The sequence below is a fragment of the Lissotriton vulgaris genome, chromosome 7 (assembly GCF_964263255.1).
Source record: "Lissotriton vulgaris chromosome 7, aLisVul1.2, whole genome shotgun sequence".
Taxonomy (NCBI): Eukaryota; Metazoa; Chordata; class Amphibia; order Caudata; family Salamandridae; genus Lissotriton; species Lissotriton vulgaris.
The window spans coordinates 1,253,300,343-1,253,317,674 of record NC_141695.1 but is presented as its reverse complement, the minus strand read 5'-3'; the positions used below and the strand labels follow the sequence as shown (position 1 = coordinate 1,253,317,674).

The window sequence follows — 17,332 nt, the reverse complement described above, 5'->3', positions numbered from 1 at the left end:
GAGTCACCTGCCCTTTGAAACCAGGGGAGGGTCAAACAGCTAAACAAGCCTTCAGTCTATCTTACTCAGGTTCCCAAGTTGGCAGAGGGGGCAACACACTTTAACACATTAATAGTGTCTGTGAAGAAGCCTCACCTATTGACACCTGAATATGGGTATTAGCAACGGGAAGGCGGCGAGTTAACCCTTACTGGAGTGTCTGCCATGTCACCTTTAACACCTGAATATGGGTATTAGCAACTGAAAGAAAGGTGGCGAGTTAACCCTTACAGGTATGTCTGCTGCGGCACGGAACAACGTTTAGCACTTTTTTAGGTCACTTGATCCGTTTAAGCTACAAACATAATTTTGCTTGGAATCTGCAAATTATGAAGCAGCTGGTGAATTATGTGGTGAATACGGTAAATCTATAAATGTGAGTACTTGACTGCCGCAGAATCACAAAATCAGTCGCCCTGCTTATACCCAAGCAACAAGGTGAGGTACTCAAACCAGATATTTGCTACTCAAAGGAGACTAATACATAGTACGTTAGGGGGGAAACGTTAACAGAACTGCTCACGCCATTGAAACCACTCTCAGTAACACATCAACCGAACACATCAGCAACGACGTGAGCACTTACGGGCACCATCACACTACCGACAAAACTTACACATAGGTCTCACAGGAATATGGGATGAATGAATAAAAGTGACTCTCTTCTGGTTTTGAACAAAGACGACATTACATTAAAATTCACACGTAGAGAAGTACACGGATTTATACACATCAAACGCAAAGGAGTTATCCCAAATAATCAAGGACAGCTGATGTCTCATATGGTAGTTGGATCATCAGTGTAACCTAGATACGTTTCCAAGATGCACGTTTACAATTTGTTATTTTAGAGCCCTAATTGGTGTGTAGAGAGCAATTCCTACAATGAAGTAGGAAGTAAAGAACAGCATCCCGCGCCCCACGAGTTGTGTGCAATGTGCACGGGCCTTACGGGTGAAACAAGCGAAAGCGCAGCGCCTTGTGTAACCTGACACACAAGGAATGCAGCTGGCGTGTGCCACAGCTCGCTCCTGCAAGACAAAGGCTGTGGGAGTGACTATTTGTTAAAAAGGTGGGATATGCGCCCGCGTTTAGCCATTGGCTGGCTACAAAAACAAAATGATAGAGGCAACAGATAAACCAAATGCGGGAAGCGGGGGGGAGCTTGAGCCACACTGCAACGTTTAGATTGATTACATGAAGCCTCCTGCGCTAGGCTTGACCTAAAAAATAGTGTGTTCCTGCACAAAGAAAATTAAGGTGGTTCACCATGCGCAACTGCACTTAAAATTGCCCATCCGGAAATACCTCAGCCTTGTCACAAAAAGGAACTTATGTAAGTCAACCAGCTTTGTGAATTACGTAAAAGTTTAAATGTGTACCATTACTAGGTTGGAGACCTGCAGGTGCATGTTTACAAATTCTTTCGGAAATGGGTCCTACTTTTTAGGTCTCGCCTGAGCCCCCCCCTCCCCCCCCCCCCATCAGCAATGCCGAGAGCTTCTTTATGGACGAAAGTGAAAACCTACTGTGCTTGTTTACAGTAGCCTTCCTCCTCAAATGCTGTTGCTGTGTTGTCATCTCTCTAGGGACACTCAGCTTGAAAACACTCGACTTGCTGGCTGCAATGCTACATCCGCTATGCTTGCCTCTAGACACTTTTATCCCTTGCAGACTGTGCTGACTCTGCCGCTCCTGATTCTGAAACTGACCAACGCAGTCACCACGCAGTCTCTTCTCTCTGTCTTATGATGTCTGCCCTGCCACCATTTACTTCGGACCCTCACCTTCACACCTCCTCACCCTCACACCCCCTCACCCTCACCCTCACCCTCCCTCACCCTCACACATCCTCACTCAGCCTCACAACCTCACACCCTCAGGAACACCACCACATCACTCAGGGACACCACCACATCACTCAGACACCACCACATCACTCTGAGACACCACCACATCACTCTGAGACACCACCACATCACTCGGGGACACCACCACATCACTCGGGGACACCACCACATCACTCGAGTCACCACCACATCACTCGGGGACACCACCACATCACTCGGGGACACCACCACATCACTCGGGGGCACCACCACATCACTCGGGGGCACCACCACATCACTCGGGGGCACCACCACATCACTCGGGGGCACCACCACATCACTCGGGGGCACCACCACATCACTCGGGGGCACCACCACATCCCTCGGGGCACCACCACATCACTCGGGGGCACCACCACATCACTCGGGGGCACCACCACATCACTCGGGGGCACCACCACATCACTCAGGGGCACCACCACATCACTCAGGGGCACCACTCGGGGACACCACCACATCACTCGGGGACACCACCACATCCCTCTGGGACACCACCACATCTCTCTGGGACACCACCACATCCCTCTGGGACACCACCACATCCCTCTGGGACACCACCACATCCCTCTGGGACACCACCACATCCCTCTGGGACACCACCACATCCCTCTGGGACACCACCACATCCCTCTGGGACACCACCACATCCCTCTGGGACACCACCACATCCCTCTGGGACACCGACACAACACATCACTCTAATACACCACCACATCACTCAGCCCAACCACATCATCACTCAGCACCGCAACAGCACTGTCCTTGCTTGCTACCAACAAGCATTACCATAGCCAATAGGACTCGCATTAGGAAAGTGTAAGCTATTGGCTTTGTGAATAACGATGCTATTAATTTATATATTTTCAAAGCCAACACATATTAAAAAAATTGTAATTTACAATACCAGTAGCTCACACTTTCCTAATGCGAGACGTACTGCATTGCAATGCTTGTTTATCTCACCACCAGAATGTTTGTGGATTTTAAGAGAAATGCGAGAATTATTTTTATAAAAACTATTAAGTTAAATGACAGGCAGGGATTCCATCAACCAGTCCACGTTAGCTCTATGTTATCACTGCTTTTGGATTTAAATAGTAAAAATCGTCATATTTTAACCAACTAAAGCAATAAAACAGTCAAACTATTTGTCACAATCTGCTATCATTCCTCTCAGTCACAGACTTATTTTTAAAATTATGCCCGTGTTTTCCGAACTGAATTTGTTTGCTCTGTTTGCACAACTTCGAAATGAGGAATTGTCAATAAGACTGCCACAGTATTGCTTTAGCTGGCACAAATTTAGTTTCAGAGAAGACACAGCAAACCCACATTTTTTATAGCATTAAAATAAACTTTTGTCTTGCCAAAAATAAATTTACCTCTAGATACGAAGTCTCATCAACTGTTGTTTTGAACTTCCTTTCTCGTGGTGGTGTGGCTTTGGAAGATTTAAATCTCCTCCTCCTTCGCTGCGAGTTGAAACGGATGACCACTGAGGCAAAAATGAAGGGGTGGTAAAATTAGTCTAGAAAAGAAACTTTATAATAAGCAAGAATGGGTTCTCAATAGGTTTTTTTCTCCTGAGTCACATGTAAAGCATCACTTTGTTACTAGGGGAGCACTTCTGGAACCTCTTCATTTTTAGCACATTTTTCCCAGTGCAAAGAAACAATTGCTATCAAGTCCCAATATATACAAAGTCTATAAATAGAGTAGTAAGCACATCCAACGTTCCTCTGGGAGCAATAACAGGAACTTGAGACACATCAATTCAGAAAGGAGATAAACCAGTATTACAATATAAACACACACAACTCTCTCATCTCCAACTGTTATATTCCCAAGTTAGGAACATATTGTGAAGCAGCTTATTTCTTACATTGTCCTCACAAATAACATTTTCAGTGTAATGTAATGTAATGTAAATGTAATGTAATGTAAAAAAATTCTTATAGAGCGCGACTTACACCGGGCGGTTTCTTGGCGCTGTTCACTTACTTGGTAAGAGGGAGAGAGTCTAAGTTCCAACGGAAGTGAGTTCCAGAATGAGGGAGCCAGGTAAGAAAATCTGAGACCTCCGTGTTTTTTGCGCCTGAACCTAGGCGTCTGGAGGAGCGCATAGTGAGAGGATCGAAGGTGCCTAGGGGGAGCGTAGGGGTGCAAGAGAGAAGAAATGAAGGAAGGACCGATACCGGCCAGAGATTTATGGGTCAAACAACCTAGTTTGAACTTGCAACTCTCCGATACAGGAAGCCAGTGCAGGGCTTTAAGCAGGGGACGGACGTGGAGGTGTTTGGGTTGTTGGTAGATCAGGCGGGCTGCCTGATTCTGTATCAGCTGTAGTCTTTTGATTTGATATTGTGGGATGCCTGCATACAGGGCGTTGGCATAGTCAATCCGAGAGATGACTAATGCCAGCAGTGCCAGAGTGAGGGCCTCGGTGGTCAGGAAGTGAGCTATTTTCCGGATCTTCCTGAGCTGGAAAAAGCAAGAGGACAAAGTGGCACTGACCTGGTGCTTCATAGAGAGATCATGGGAGATGTAAACTCCCAAGCTTTTCACCTTGTCAGCAGGGCAAGGAGAGGGGCCGAGGGAAGGGGGCCAGAAAGTAGAGTTCCAGGGGTTGGAGGGGCCTCCGACAAGAACAAGCTCCGTCTTGTCGGGGTTAAGTTTAAGATGGTGAGCACCCATCCAGTTACTGATGTGGCAGAGGGTGGACTGAAAGTCTTGGATCGCTTCGTCCGAGGAATCAAGGTTGAAGACAAGCTGAATGTCATCTGCATAGTTAAATGCAGTGACATTCCTTCCCCGGAGGGAGCGGATCAGGGGGGTGAGATACAAATTAAATAGGAGTGGTGACAAAGACGTACCCTGCGGAACGCCGCAAGTAAGCTTCATCTTGTCAGACGAAAACTGGGAGAGTCGGACAGATTGGTGGCGATTCGTCAGGAAGGAGCGAACCCAGCTGAGGGCCGACCCACTGATGCCTGCCTCTTTGACACGGTCGACCAAGATGGTGTGGTCGACCGTGTCAAAGGCCGCCGATAGATCTAGGAGAATAAGAGCTTGACTAATATTAGAGTCGGCGCCTCTACGAAGTTCCTCCATGACGGAGAGGATGACCGCCTCCGTCGAATGGGCAGGTCTAAACCCAGCTTGCTGGGAGTCTAGGAAGTTGGACTTCAATAAAAGAATTAAGGACGCTGGTCACATGTGTCTCAAGTACCTTACTCAGGTAAGGGAGAAGGGAGATGGGACGGAAGTTGCCCATAACCGCGGGGTCGGCATTGTATTTTTTTAGTATGGGGACCACCTCGGCGTTCTTTAACTGGCTGGGGACCTCACCGAGCAGGAGAGAGTTGTTCAGGAGGGCCAGCGGAGGGGCAGGGCAAGCCGAGAAGGCAGCACGGAGAATCGCAGGAGGGCAGCAGTCCGTGGGGGAGCCAGATGAAACTTTATTAAGCAGGGAGAGAAAGTCTCCTTCTAGTATGGGGGGAAGCTGGGTCAGGGAGTGGGGATTAGAGGGGGGAATAACCCCTGTGAGGGACATCGCCGGGGATCCAGAGGAGATACTATTTTTGATTTTGCTGATCTTGTCTGTAAAGTATTGATTAAGGGAGTCACATAGAGGCTGGGATGGGAGGGGTTTGAGGGTCACCCTGTCCGGGTGAGAGAGCTCCTCCACAATGGCAAAAATTTCTTTGGATTTTTGCGCGGAGTTAAGAATTTTTGTGGAGAAGTAAGCAGTTTTGGCGACTGAGATTGCCTGTTTGTATTCTCCAGAAAGTTTTAAGAATTGTAGTTTTGGGGGGCGTGGCCAAGATGGCGACGGAGTAAGACGTGCCTGCGAGCTCCTCCGGCACCCCAAGCCCTTCATAGCTTTGTCTAGCGGCTTTGGGGCGATTTCAGCCTCGGCTTTGACTCTCCTTGGTTCACTGAGGTGTCCTGCATTGGTTTGCTCCTTCTCCCGTCGTGCTACGACCTGGGACGGCGGACTTAGCCGAGGTGTTAGTTTGGTGACGCACGAGTTCCGGAGCGGCCTACGGGGCTTTGTCTGGGCGACGTCGACTCTTCACGCGAGGGGACCTGGGACTCTAGCAAGTTACCGAGTGAAGCGCTTGCCTTGCGAGTCCCCCCCACTGGGATTGTGACGGGCCTGCCTGTGATCCCGGCGTCCTAGCAGGCTGTTGTTGCCGAACGGAGGCGACGAAGAGGCGCCGGCCTGTCTGGGGGCTTGCTGGACAGCGCAGAAGACTAACGGACGGGGAGGTGGTGCCATCTTGCCTCTCACCCTCTGGGCTGAGGTTTCGCATCATGTCGACGAGGACTCGCCTGAATAAACCAGGGAAGGATGGTCCTGGTAGGGGGCGTCGGGATCGCCCCCCGGCCCTAGCAAGTCGCCGACCAAAGACGACGCTGATGGCCCGGTTACGAAGGCCTTCCTGATAGAGCTTTTTTCCTCCATCAAGGAGGATATTACGGAACTGAAAGCTCAACTAGCCTCCGACCTCCGCAAGGTCAGCCGAGATGTAGACGGCATCGGCGAGCGTGTAGCGACCTTAGAGGACCACGAGTTGGGCCTCAATGGGGATGTCCATCAGCTACAGCAAGATCTGCTCCAGCTCCGCGAGCAAAATCTGGATCTCCAGACCCACTGCGAGGACTTGGAAAACCGGTTCCGTCGTAATAATATCCGAATACGAGCGGTGCCATGGGATGGAGACGGTGGAAACCTACGGGAGTATGTGGAGGCTCTCTTTTTGCAAATTTTGGCGGAGGACGATCGCAATGAAGTCAAGATGGACAGAGTACATCGAGTGGGCCTGCCACGTGGCGCGCGCTCGCCGACTCCCGACATCTTGATTTGTGTCCACGACTTTCAGCTGAAGGAGACGATCTTGCGGAAGGCGAGGGATACCAACAACCTGCTTTTTCGTGGGCACAGCCCTGAACTTTTTCAAGACCTGGCGGCTTCCACCTTGCAGAAGCGACGGGACTTCCGCCCGATCACGGCCTTTCTGAGGGAGCACGGGGTGTCCTACTCCTGGGGTCACCCCTTTCGGCTTATCTTCAGGTGTCAAATAGACTGGTACAAGTGCGAACTCTAGCAGCCGCCAGGGAGTTGCTCGGAATGGAGGAATCCTCTGCGTCGGCGGACGCCAGCGCCTCTCCAAGAAGACGTCGCCGTTCCCGCTTGGCAAAGAGTGGGCCGACATGGCGTAGCGGAGGGGCCATCTCCATCGGCAAGCCAGACAAAGGGGAGAAGCTTTAGCCTCGGTGGCCCAAGTGACTGAGTCGAGCCGAGTGGACAGCTCCTCGGCGGCCTAGGCCCCCTCAACAGTGGCCCGTGGGAGCCGGGGGGGCTCTACCATTTCAGGTACTCTGTGGGACAGTTCTCCACTGGAGGGTTACCCCGACCCTGGATTCGGGGGGGGGCATTACCAGGGTCTTCTACCCCCGACCCTTATGGTCATGTCCAACTTTCATTGTTCTCTTTCTTGTTCTCTCTTTTCCTTTTTTCAGTTTTGTTTTTGAGGCTCCTGTGGTTTTGGGTGGGCTTGCTGGGGATGGCTCCCGCTGGTGGTGGCTGGGGACCTGGTATGGCTGTGGTGTGTCTGGTTTATATCTGGCGGTGGGCTGCATTGATTGGAGCGATGGTGGGGGGGGGGGGGGGGGGGGTACTGGATTCGATGTCGCCTGTTACAATAGGCTCCTGGAATGTTAAAGGCCTTAACTCTCCTCAAAAACGCCAGAAAGTGTGGAAGTATATTCTCGATCATCAACTGGATGTGGTGGGTTTGCAGGAGACTCATTTGGCCCGTAAAGATGAATCTAGACTTAAGCACAGACAGTATCCCCTGATCTATAAATCCTCAGCCACTACTAAGCACCGAGGGGTTCCGCTCTTCACTTCAATTTCAGCCTGTGGGGGTGCGGGGGGACAAGGAGGGGCGGTGGTTGATGGTGCAGGGGATGCTCATGGGTAAGCTTTGCACGTGGGTGGTTGTTTATGCTCCAAACACGGGCCAACATGGGTTCCTTGAGGCCTTTCTGAGAGTGGTGGGGGACTTTGGGGAGGGGGCATTGATTGTGATGGGGGATTTCAATTTGGTTTGGGATAAGTGTCTTGATTGTTCACATCAACAGAGGACGGGTCTCTTTTCCCCGGAGCTGCGTGATACTTTGTTGAGTCTGGGCCTTATTGATGGCTGGCGCTCCCTCCACCCCCGCACTAGGGATTACACGTTCTATTCACATGTTCACCACACATATTCCCGTCTTGACCACATTTTTGTACGTCAATCCCTACAAGGCGACTTGCGCGATAGCAAAATCTTTCCGCTTTCGGTTTCTGATCATAGCCTTTTGGCGACGTGCTTGATCTGGGCCCCGGAGTCGTCCCCCCACCGCAAATGGTATTTCCCGGCATCCCTTACGCGAGATGAGGAGTCCTGCAAGAAGCTTAGGGCGGCCATTGGTGAGTTCTTTGAGCGTAACAAGATTGGTGACACCTCGGTTTTCACCCAATGGGACGCCTTCAAGGCGACGACACGGGGTACGTGCATCGCATTGAACTCCGCCCTGAATAGGCTTCGGCGCGAGGAGAGGGAGGCGCTGGAGGCGGAACTGGCGACGTTGGAAACTGCGCATAAACAGAATCCTTCTAGAAAGACCCTTCGCCCTCTTGCTGCGGTGCGAGGGAAGCTTAGGGCGCACTATAATAATCGGGCTGAATATACCCTCTTGCGCCTACGGCGCCTCTCCTATGCTCAGGGCAACAAAGCGGGGAAGCACCTAGCACGGCACCTCCGTGATAAACGGGAGAGGGAATATGTGGGTGGCATTCGGACCCCCTCCGGGGTCGTGGAACACAGGGATGCGGCCAAGGCAGAGCTCTTCGGCGACTTCTATGCCGCATTATACTCGGCAGACCGTCTGGTGCCGGCCGCTCAGCGAGCATACTTGGAGGCCCTGTCGCTTCCACAGGTTTCCAAGGAATGGAACGAGCTCTTGGAAGCCCCCTTTACTAGGGAGGAGGTGCTGTCCGCCATTCGGTCCCTTAAACCGCAAAAGGCCCCGGGCCCGGACGGCTATACGGCTTCCTTCTATCAGACGTTCGCGTCCGAGTTGGGGGATCGCTTGATGACTCTTTTCAACAGCATGAGGGAGGCAGGACATACTTCGGGCACTATGGCGGAGGCTATGATCTCGATCATTCCCAAAGCGGGGAAAGACCCCTCTAAATGCGAATCGTACCTGCCCATAGCCCTATTGAATGTTGATGCCAAGTTGTATTCCTCTATCTTAGCCACCCGACTCCAAGACCTTATGCCTGCCTGCCCTCATCCATCCGGATCAATCGGGCTTTATAAAGGGTCATCAGACCCATGGTAACACTAGACGGCTAATCCATTTGGTCGAGAAAGCTGAACGCTTCAAGATTCCGGCTGTTCTGCTAGGCCTTGACGCTGAAAAGGCGTTTGATCGGGTGGATTGGGACTTTCTCTTTGGTACTCTACATGCTTTTGGCTTTTCTCCCAAATTTATAGATATGCTTCGGGCCAATTACCGTGGTGAATGGTCATGTATCATGGTCATGTATCGCCCTTTTTTGCACATTCCAGAGGCACGAGGCAGGGCTGCCCCCTATCTCCCTTACTTTTTGCGCTCAGCATTGAGCCTCTTGCCATTAGGGTACAAGAGGATCCGGATATTGTGGGCCTCCCCTTTTCGGGGGAACAGCACAAAATATCTCTGTTTGCTGACGATGTCCTATTGTCGCTAGCTGACCCCGGGACTTCCCTCCCGCGGGTGCAAGACGTGCTCTCCCAGTTCGAAGCGGTGGCGGGATTTCGGGTGAATCCCGGCAAATCATACATTCTCAACCTCACGCTGCCACCTTCTGAGGTAGAGCGCATTCGACCGCTTACGCCTCTGTCCTGGTCTAGCTCCTCCATTCAATATCTCGGGGTCCGACTGACCTCCTCCATCGCCACTTTGTATGCAGCTAACTTCCCTCCTCTGTTGACTCAGATACAGTCTGAACTGAATCGCTGGAAGCCTATGTTTATCTCCTGGCTGGGGCGCGTCCATGCCGTCAAGATGACGCTGCTCCCCAAGCTGCTTTATCTGTTCCAAGCCCTCCCCATTACCTTGGATGGGGGGCTTTTTCGACGTCTAAAGACTATGGTTCTGCGTTACATTTGGCAGGGGGGCCGTGCTAGACTCTCCTTTCTTACGCTTCGCCGGCCGTTGGGGAAGGGCGGGGCTGGCCTTCCAGACATGCTTCTTTACTACAAAGCGGCACAACTCCGGGTGCTGGCTGAATGGACCCAAATGGAGTCGGAGAAGCACTGGCTACATATGGATAGGAGCGTGGCGGGTCGCTCTATATGGGATCTGGTTTGGAAGGCGAAGGGGGATCGGCCCCGCAACGCATATATTAGCACCCCTACGAGCACCACTCTGAAGGTCTGGGATTCGGTCTCTAGTGATGACAGATGGACCTCCTTTCCCTCCCCCTTCACACCTATTCACTTTAACCCAGCGTTTCCGCCGGCTCTTGTTGAGGGGCCCTTCGATGGGTGGAAGGCGGGGGGCTGCCACGCACTTACACATTTGTTCCATGGCTATGAGCCGCTCACCTTCCAAAATTGCATGCGTGACTATGGGGTGCCACCTACTGAGCGCTACCGGCACGCCCAGCTGCTGCATTGGGCATTGTCTCCTGAAGTACGGGACGCCGCGACGAGGCCTCCCACGGATTTTGAATCTTACATCACACGCACATCATCTATGAAGGGGGTGATTTCATTCCTTTATGATTTACTATTAACCACGGCTATCTCACCTCGCCCTAGATACATGGGTTTGTGGGAGGAGCACCTGGGGCGGTATATATCCGACGAAGAGTGGTGTCATCTATGGCGGGATCTGCACAAATTTAATCATTCTATTGATCTGCGAGAAGCACATATGAAGACCATGCTGGATTGGTATCTGTATCCGACTCGGTTGAAAAAGATTTTTCCTTCTGCGTCTGACAGATGTTGGCGGGGCTGTGGTCTCCTGGGGGACTTTCGCCATATCTGGTGGGATTGCCCCATCATACGCCCCTATTGGGAGGAGATTCTGTCTCATATTAGGGAGATCCTGGGCTACCCGATTCCGGATTCCATTGGCTTCGTGCTCCTGGGCCTTCGGGACCCGCTTCTGGAGCACCAAACCAGGGCTGACAAACACATCCTTTGGCTCTGTTTGGGTGCGGCCAAATTGACTCTGGCTGCTGCATGGAAAAAGAGGGAGGCCCCAGCTCTTTCCCTTTGGTTCGCTAGGTTGTGGAGGTTGCCGAGTGTGGAGCGTATGGCGGACATTTTTTGAAATAACTTTAAGAACTTTACTTTCAGATGGGGCCCACTGGTCCGCTTTCTCTCTCGAGGGTTGCCGTCAGCGGTTTGCCCTCCCACCATACGTGCCCTACATCTGTTTCAGGTGTAAAATGTGCTTGTGTGAATGGTTGTTGTCAGGCTGCAACCAACGGGGGGAGGGAAGCATCGGGGAAGTTGGAGCCTCGGGGGGGGGGGGGGTGTCTTGGTTTGTTTTTCTTTTCTGGAGGGGGATGAAGACGTTTGAGTTTTTATGAGCATCTTTGCCGCGTTGTCTTCCTTATGGCCGGGCCGCCTGGAGGCGTGCATGGACTTGGTCGACTAAGCCTCTGACTTGGATAGCTTTGCCCGGTGCCAGTGCGGGCTTTCCCCTCCGGGTCTTCTCGGGGGCTTGACATTGTCCCGGGCAGATTTTTGAACTCCTTTTTCCTGCTCTGAGTGAGGACGATGGGCGACCCTGCATTACTGTTATTGCTACTCGGCCTTTTGCATTGGCCCCTGCGAAGGCACTTCTTTGTTTTGCAATTCATGTGCTTTCGTCCCCTCTCTCTTCTGTTTTTTCTATCTTTCTATCTTCTCAATAAAAATATCTTTAACAAAAAAAAAAGTTTTTCTGCGGGGTTGTAGTTTCTATGCCAGCGGCGCTCGGCTTGGCGGAGTCCCAGTTTTAAGGATTTAAGGCTGTCCGAAAACCATCGATGTGCGTCATGAGGACGCTTCGTTCTAATTAACTTGAGAGGGGCAACCTTATCACTGGCGGACTCTAGCCATTTGACAAGTGCGGCTTCTTGGGAGTCTATGGAGCCGGGACTGGGCAGAACCGAGGATGTTAAGGAGGTAAGAAATAGATCGAGGTCTGCTTTGTAACAGTGGCGGGCCAGGAGGCTGGGGCCTCGGTTACGGGGGGGCGGTGGAGGGACCAGGAGAGAAAAAGAGATTAAGGAGTGGTCCGACCAGTGGCAAGGTGAAATCGTAAGCGACTGGATTCCAAGATTGTAGGTCCACACTTGATCTAGGATGTGGCCCTTAAAAGTGAGTGGCCGTATGGACGTGTTGAAGGCCATTGATCCCACTTAATAGGTCGGTGAAGGCTAAGGAGTGGGAGCTTTCATGTGCGTCTGACGGCCAATAGTTGAAGTCTCCCAGGACCAGGATTTTGGAGTTGTTGATAGTGAGCTGGGAGAGTAGGTCGCCAAAGAGCGAGGGGAAATTGGGCATGGGTTGGGGAGGGCGATATACCAAAACGCAGGTAAGGGGAGACACCGAGTATTCAAGTCTGATTACCAGGTAGTCTACCTGGGGGATGGTAAGTAGGGAGAGGGAGGTGAACCTAAGGGAGAGTTTGATAATGGCGGTGGTGACCTTTTGCACATATTCGCATGCACGACAATGGTGAATTAGTTTCCCTAAAAGTAAACTTGTTTTCACATCTAGCTTCACACAACATTATCACAACCATGTGAATATAATGTACAAGGTCTCGTTTAATACTATGTACAAATGTCATCACTATCTTTATTGATGGGGCGATTGGGCTATCTACATATCCATAACATCGTTAATCTATAGGCACATCGCAAGGCTGCTCTCTATTATAAAACATAGGCATCCCGGATAGATTAGCAGAGGATGCACCTCTGCTGACACAGAGGACCTTGCATGCAGAGAAATGGCCACGCAGCGGCCTGACATCTCGTGAGGGGTTTCCGGTTCGTGACCAAGACGGGGTCCTTCACTCTATCCCATCAGGTATTGGGGTTGATTCATCCCTTGGGGAGATTCTTGGCTTTACACCTACACACACTCTAGGTATACTTAGAGTAGAGTTCGCATTGTGGGAGTACGCTTGATTACGGTCTTCCTTTATATGCCTGCATATATTCATTGTTTCGGCACCATTGTAGAACTATTTCTACTATTTACGCTTTTGGTGCTTGTAATCACGTTTATCTGCTTCGGTCTACTAATCACTGCAGCACACATTTTATGCAAGAATAACTCTGGTTCAATAAATATTATTGAAAACATCCCACTGTGTATTCTCTGTATATTTTGCTGAGAATAAGTGAGCATGAGTGACTGAGCAAAAGGCTCTGCAGTTTCCACGATCCCTGAAGGGTCAGAGTTGTCATGTTCAGGGGTTGCCAGAGAACCATTCGCTCCCTGGTAGGTTAGGGTTGCTTACGGTGGCACTGTGAGCTAGCTGTTCTCTAGACCAACATATCTAGCGGGGGTGTCCAGAATGAGTCTAGACACCAAGTCCTTCATTTATGTTGTCCAAACAATGCGCAGATCCTACAGATTGGTAGGAACTACACAACACAACATGGACCATGCCAGGAAGAGACTTTGAGAGGAGAGTTGGAAAGGATTCACTTTCAGATGAATAGTTTTGTATACTGCTCTGATACTTTTGGGTTACGGCTGTGCTTGATTCAACTGAAAATAAAGCTAAAAACAAGATTCAACTACTCTGAATTCTGCTCTGCAGTATGTTTTACAATGTATGCACAAATAGTAGTAACATTTCTGTCTTGAGAGCTTAAAATCGAACTATAGTGCAATCATAGCGGCGTCTTCTCTTGTGGAACAAGGCCAGGATTGTGAAAAGTTGCTTAAACTACGGTTTAGCACTCTTAGTACCGTCATTGATTTATGTGCGTTTAAATTGCTCTGGATGTGAATTCTCTGCATATTTACAAAATGATTATTGCAGATATGCATTTAATAAATCAATCTTCGTAGCCTTTCCACCAAATACTAAGTATATATTGATTCCTCATATTTTGAGACTGCAGCAAAATTATACAAAGTGGAGGAATATGCAAAAACAGCCAGGGGGCACGTGTAGCCAAAGTAGTAAAGTATGATGAAGCAATTTTATTTATTTTAGTGTTTTATAGAGCACGAACTTGACCCGTTAGGGTATCGGAGTGCTTTACAGAGTCAGAGAGTCATACAATACGCAGGATATCACAAGAGTACTGTAAATTAGGGGGGAGGGGTGCTGGATACAAGAGGAATGGGAGAATACAAGGATAACATTACAATTACTGAGGACAGACCCCCGGTTTCTTGGAGGGGCGAGGTCGCAGGATGAAGGAAGCAGTCTCTGAGGTGGTTGTGGAATGGGTTTAGCCAAGGAATTTACCCATGAGGAAGGATTTAGCCTCCTTTTTGAAGCGTGCCAGAGAGGGGATTCTTCTGATGGCGGGTAGGAAGGAGTTCCATATTCTTGGTGCAGCCCCAGCGAACGCCCGATTATAGGGTTTTTTTCCGACAGCGTGCAGGCTGGAGTAGAAGGGCACTGGCCGATCGTGAATTTCTGCTTCCTCCGGATATCATACGTTTCTGTGCAAGATACGCAGGGGAGTTTGAGTGTAGGGCCTTGTGCGTGATGCATGCCAGCTTGAGATGAATCCTAGCCTCGAGAGGAAGCCAGTTCAAGGCTTTCAGATGAGGAGTGATGTGATCAAATTTCCTTGTGCCGGTAAGTAGTCTGGCGCCTGCATTGAGGCAGGCTTTTAAGGGTGCTAGGGAGATCTTGGGTAAACCAGAGAGGGTGGAGCAGCCATATTCCAGCCTAGAAATAAATAATGATTGTACTGCAAGTTTTAGGTTGGGAGCATCAAGAAAGGGTTTCAGTGCCATAGGTAGCTCAGGTGGAATCTGGCAGATTTGAACATTGAGTTGATGTGGTCTCGCATGTTTAGGTTATAATCCAAGGTAATTCCCAGAGATTTGGCCAAATCCACAATGGTCGGGGGACAGTTTAAGGCTGTGATAGCTTTAATCTATGTCTGGATCTCAGAGTTGCTTTTGGGCGGGGAGATTAGGAGAAACTCCTTTTTCTTTGCATTGAGTTTGAGTTGGTTGGAGGAGAGCCATTGGACGGTCAGCTTCAGGGCCTCACTCAAGGTGAGGATCTCCTCAAAAGATTTAGATTTTTATGTAGATTTGAATGTCGTCAGCGTACATATGGTAGGAAATATTTGCAGTGCGAAGGGCTTCAGCAAGGGGTTCTAAATAGAGGTTGAAAAGGGTGGGGGACAAGGTTGATTCTTGAGGGACTCCCGCCGTGACCAAGGAGGGAGCGGACAGGTTGCCGTGGATTAGGAATCTGAGATCGGTTTTGAAGGTAGGAACTAAACCAGTCGAGGACTGTGCCATCTAATCCCATCCTACGTTTGAGGTGTTCAAGTAGCATCTCGTGGTTGACCATGTCGAAGGCAGAGGATAGATCTAGGAGGATTAGGAGACAGGTTTTGTATTAGTCAAGGGTTTGTAGGGCATCATTTACGATGTGGAGCATGGTGGTTTCAGTGCTGTGTCCAAGTCGGAAACCAGATTGGCAATCCTAGAGTACATGGAAGTTGTTGATGTGGTGACTTAGCTGTAGTTGCACACACTTCTCCAGAACTTTAGCCAAGAGAGGAATGTTGGAAATCGGTCTAAAATTGTCTGGGGAGGCTGGATCCAGCGACGGCTTTTTTAGAATGGGGAGGACTTGGCCCACTTTCAGACAGTCCGGGATTGATCCCTGCCGGAGAGGCGTTAATTATCGCAGTCCAGCTGGAAATAATGGATTGGGCAGCGGTCGCAAGACAGTTTGAAGGGAGCGGGTCGTTGAAATGGTGGTTCGTGTTTAAGGTGGAAAGGATTTTGGCGACAGTCTTCATCGTAGAGTGAGAAATTGTCCAGTGTGCTAAATTCTTAGGTGAGGACTGTGGAAGCAGGGGGGAAGAGGCGGAAGGTCAGGGTTCGGTAGAGGGAGTGAGGCAGCACTAAGTTCACTACCTACGGTTTTGATTTTGTTTGTAAAAAACCAGGAGAATTCCTCGGATGAGATGAGACTTGGGGCAGAGCACCTCGCTGACCTAACTTGGGGTCTCTTCGCATGGAAAACCTTTATATTTGTACCAGTAACAAAATCTTGGCCAGGTCAGTCCAGCTTTAAGTAGGAGCTATCTGGCTCTACTTATTTACCAGTGTTTGGTTCTCTGACCAGTTTCGGCCCTTGCAGACCCAGCTCCGATATGGTCTGAGCCTCCTAGTCTTGTTCCGAGAATGGATGAACCAACATGTCCATATTTAAGGATCCCTAAGTTTGGAACTAGGATGATGAAATGGTGTTAAGAAAGAAGTAGACAGACCTGTTTCGCACTGGCTGTCTTTACTGTTGCTAAATGACTGGTGCTTTTGCTGATAGATGACAAAGTTAGAATAGCACCCATATGTTTTGTATGATGAAGATCCACCCACATTAGTGGGTTGTATTCTCCCATGAGTTCTGCAAACGGAATAAACCAATCTTGTTTGAATTTTGCACTCTTCATACTTATTTTGATAGTCAACGATTCCCAAACAAATCACTACTGAAAGGCATGTCTTGCTCTCATGTTAACATATAAGTTTGAAAATAGGGACTACGAAATCAGCTTTGTCGTGTCAGTACCCGGCCAACTGCAGGCTACTTGATGCTGCATTGGCTACGTCCACAGCTGCATCACTTCATGCTAAAATCCCTAAATGTTGAAGTGTTCCACATTTGCCTATCACGGTGTGTTAAAAGCGCAAATACATTACACTCCTCCACATTCACTGTCGTAGCGGAGTCCTTCTCAATCCCATTGACTCAACTCTTGTTCCTGCTGAGTTAATTAAGATGAGGTTGACATCTCAAAGGTTTTGACACCAGAGACAAAGTAGCCATAAAGGTGTCAGGAAAATCTGAGGGATCCAAGGAGTCATTGCAATAGGCAAGCAGGCCACAATCCTGCCTGAACAACTGAAGGTGTAGAAAGAGGGTGCAAGAAGTAGAGGGGTTGGTGTAGGTATCACTACTAAAGAGTCCCTGTTTGAAAACGTCAACAATAGAGGGAGGGAAGTGGTAGTGTCCTGGAAGGGCACTGGAGATGGATACATCCTCCTCTAGAAATCTATATCAAACACAAGGATCCACCTGTAGATGGGTTTCTTTCAGTGGAAGTTTTCTCACTGGTTAGAGTGTCTCTC

At 49.7% G+C, this 17,332-nt stretch overlaps 1 protein-coding gene across 3 annotated transcripts in view; it reads right to left on the bottom strand.

Annotated features, from left to right (window-relative positions):
• Positions 1–17,332, bottom strand: part of NSD1 (nuclear receptor binding SET domain protein 1) — a 1,028,734-nt gene that overhangs the window by 516,412 nt on the left and 494,990 nt on the right. For all 3 annotated transcript variants that reach the window (XM_086931779.1, XM_086931778.1, XM_086931780.1), the window contains exon 10: positions 3,311–3,423. In XM_086931779.1, the coding sequence (XP_086787905.1) occupies positions 3,311–3,423 (113 nt within the window). The remainder of the gene's footprint in view (positions 1–3,310; positions 3,424–17,332) is intronic.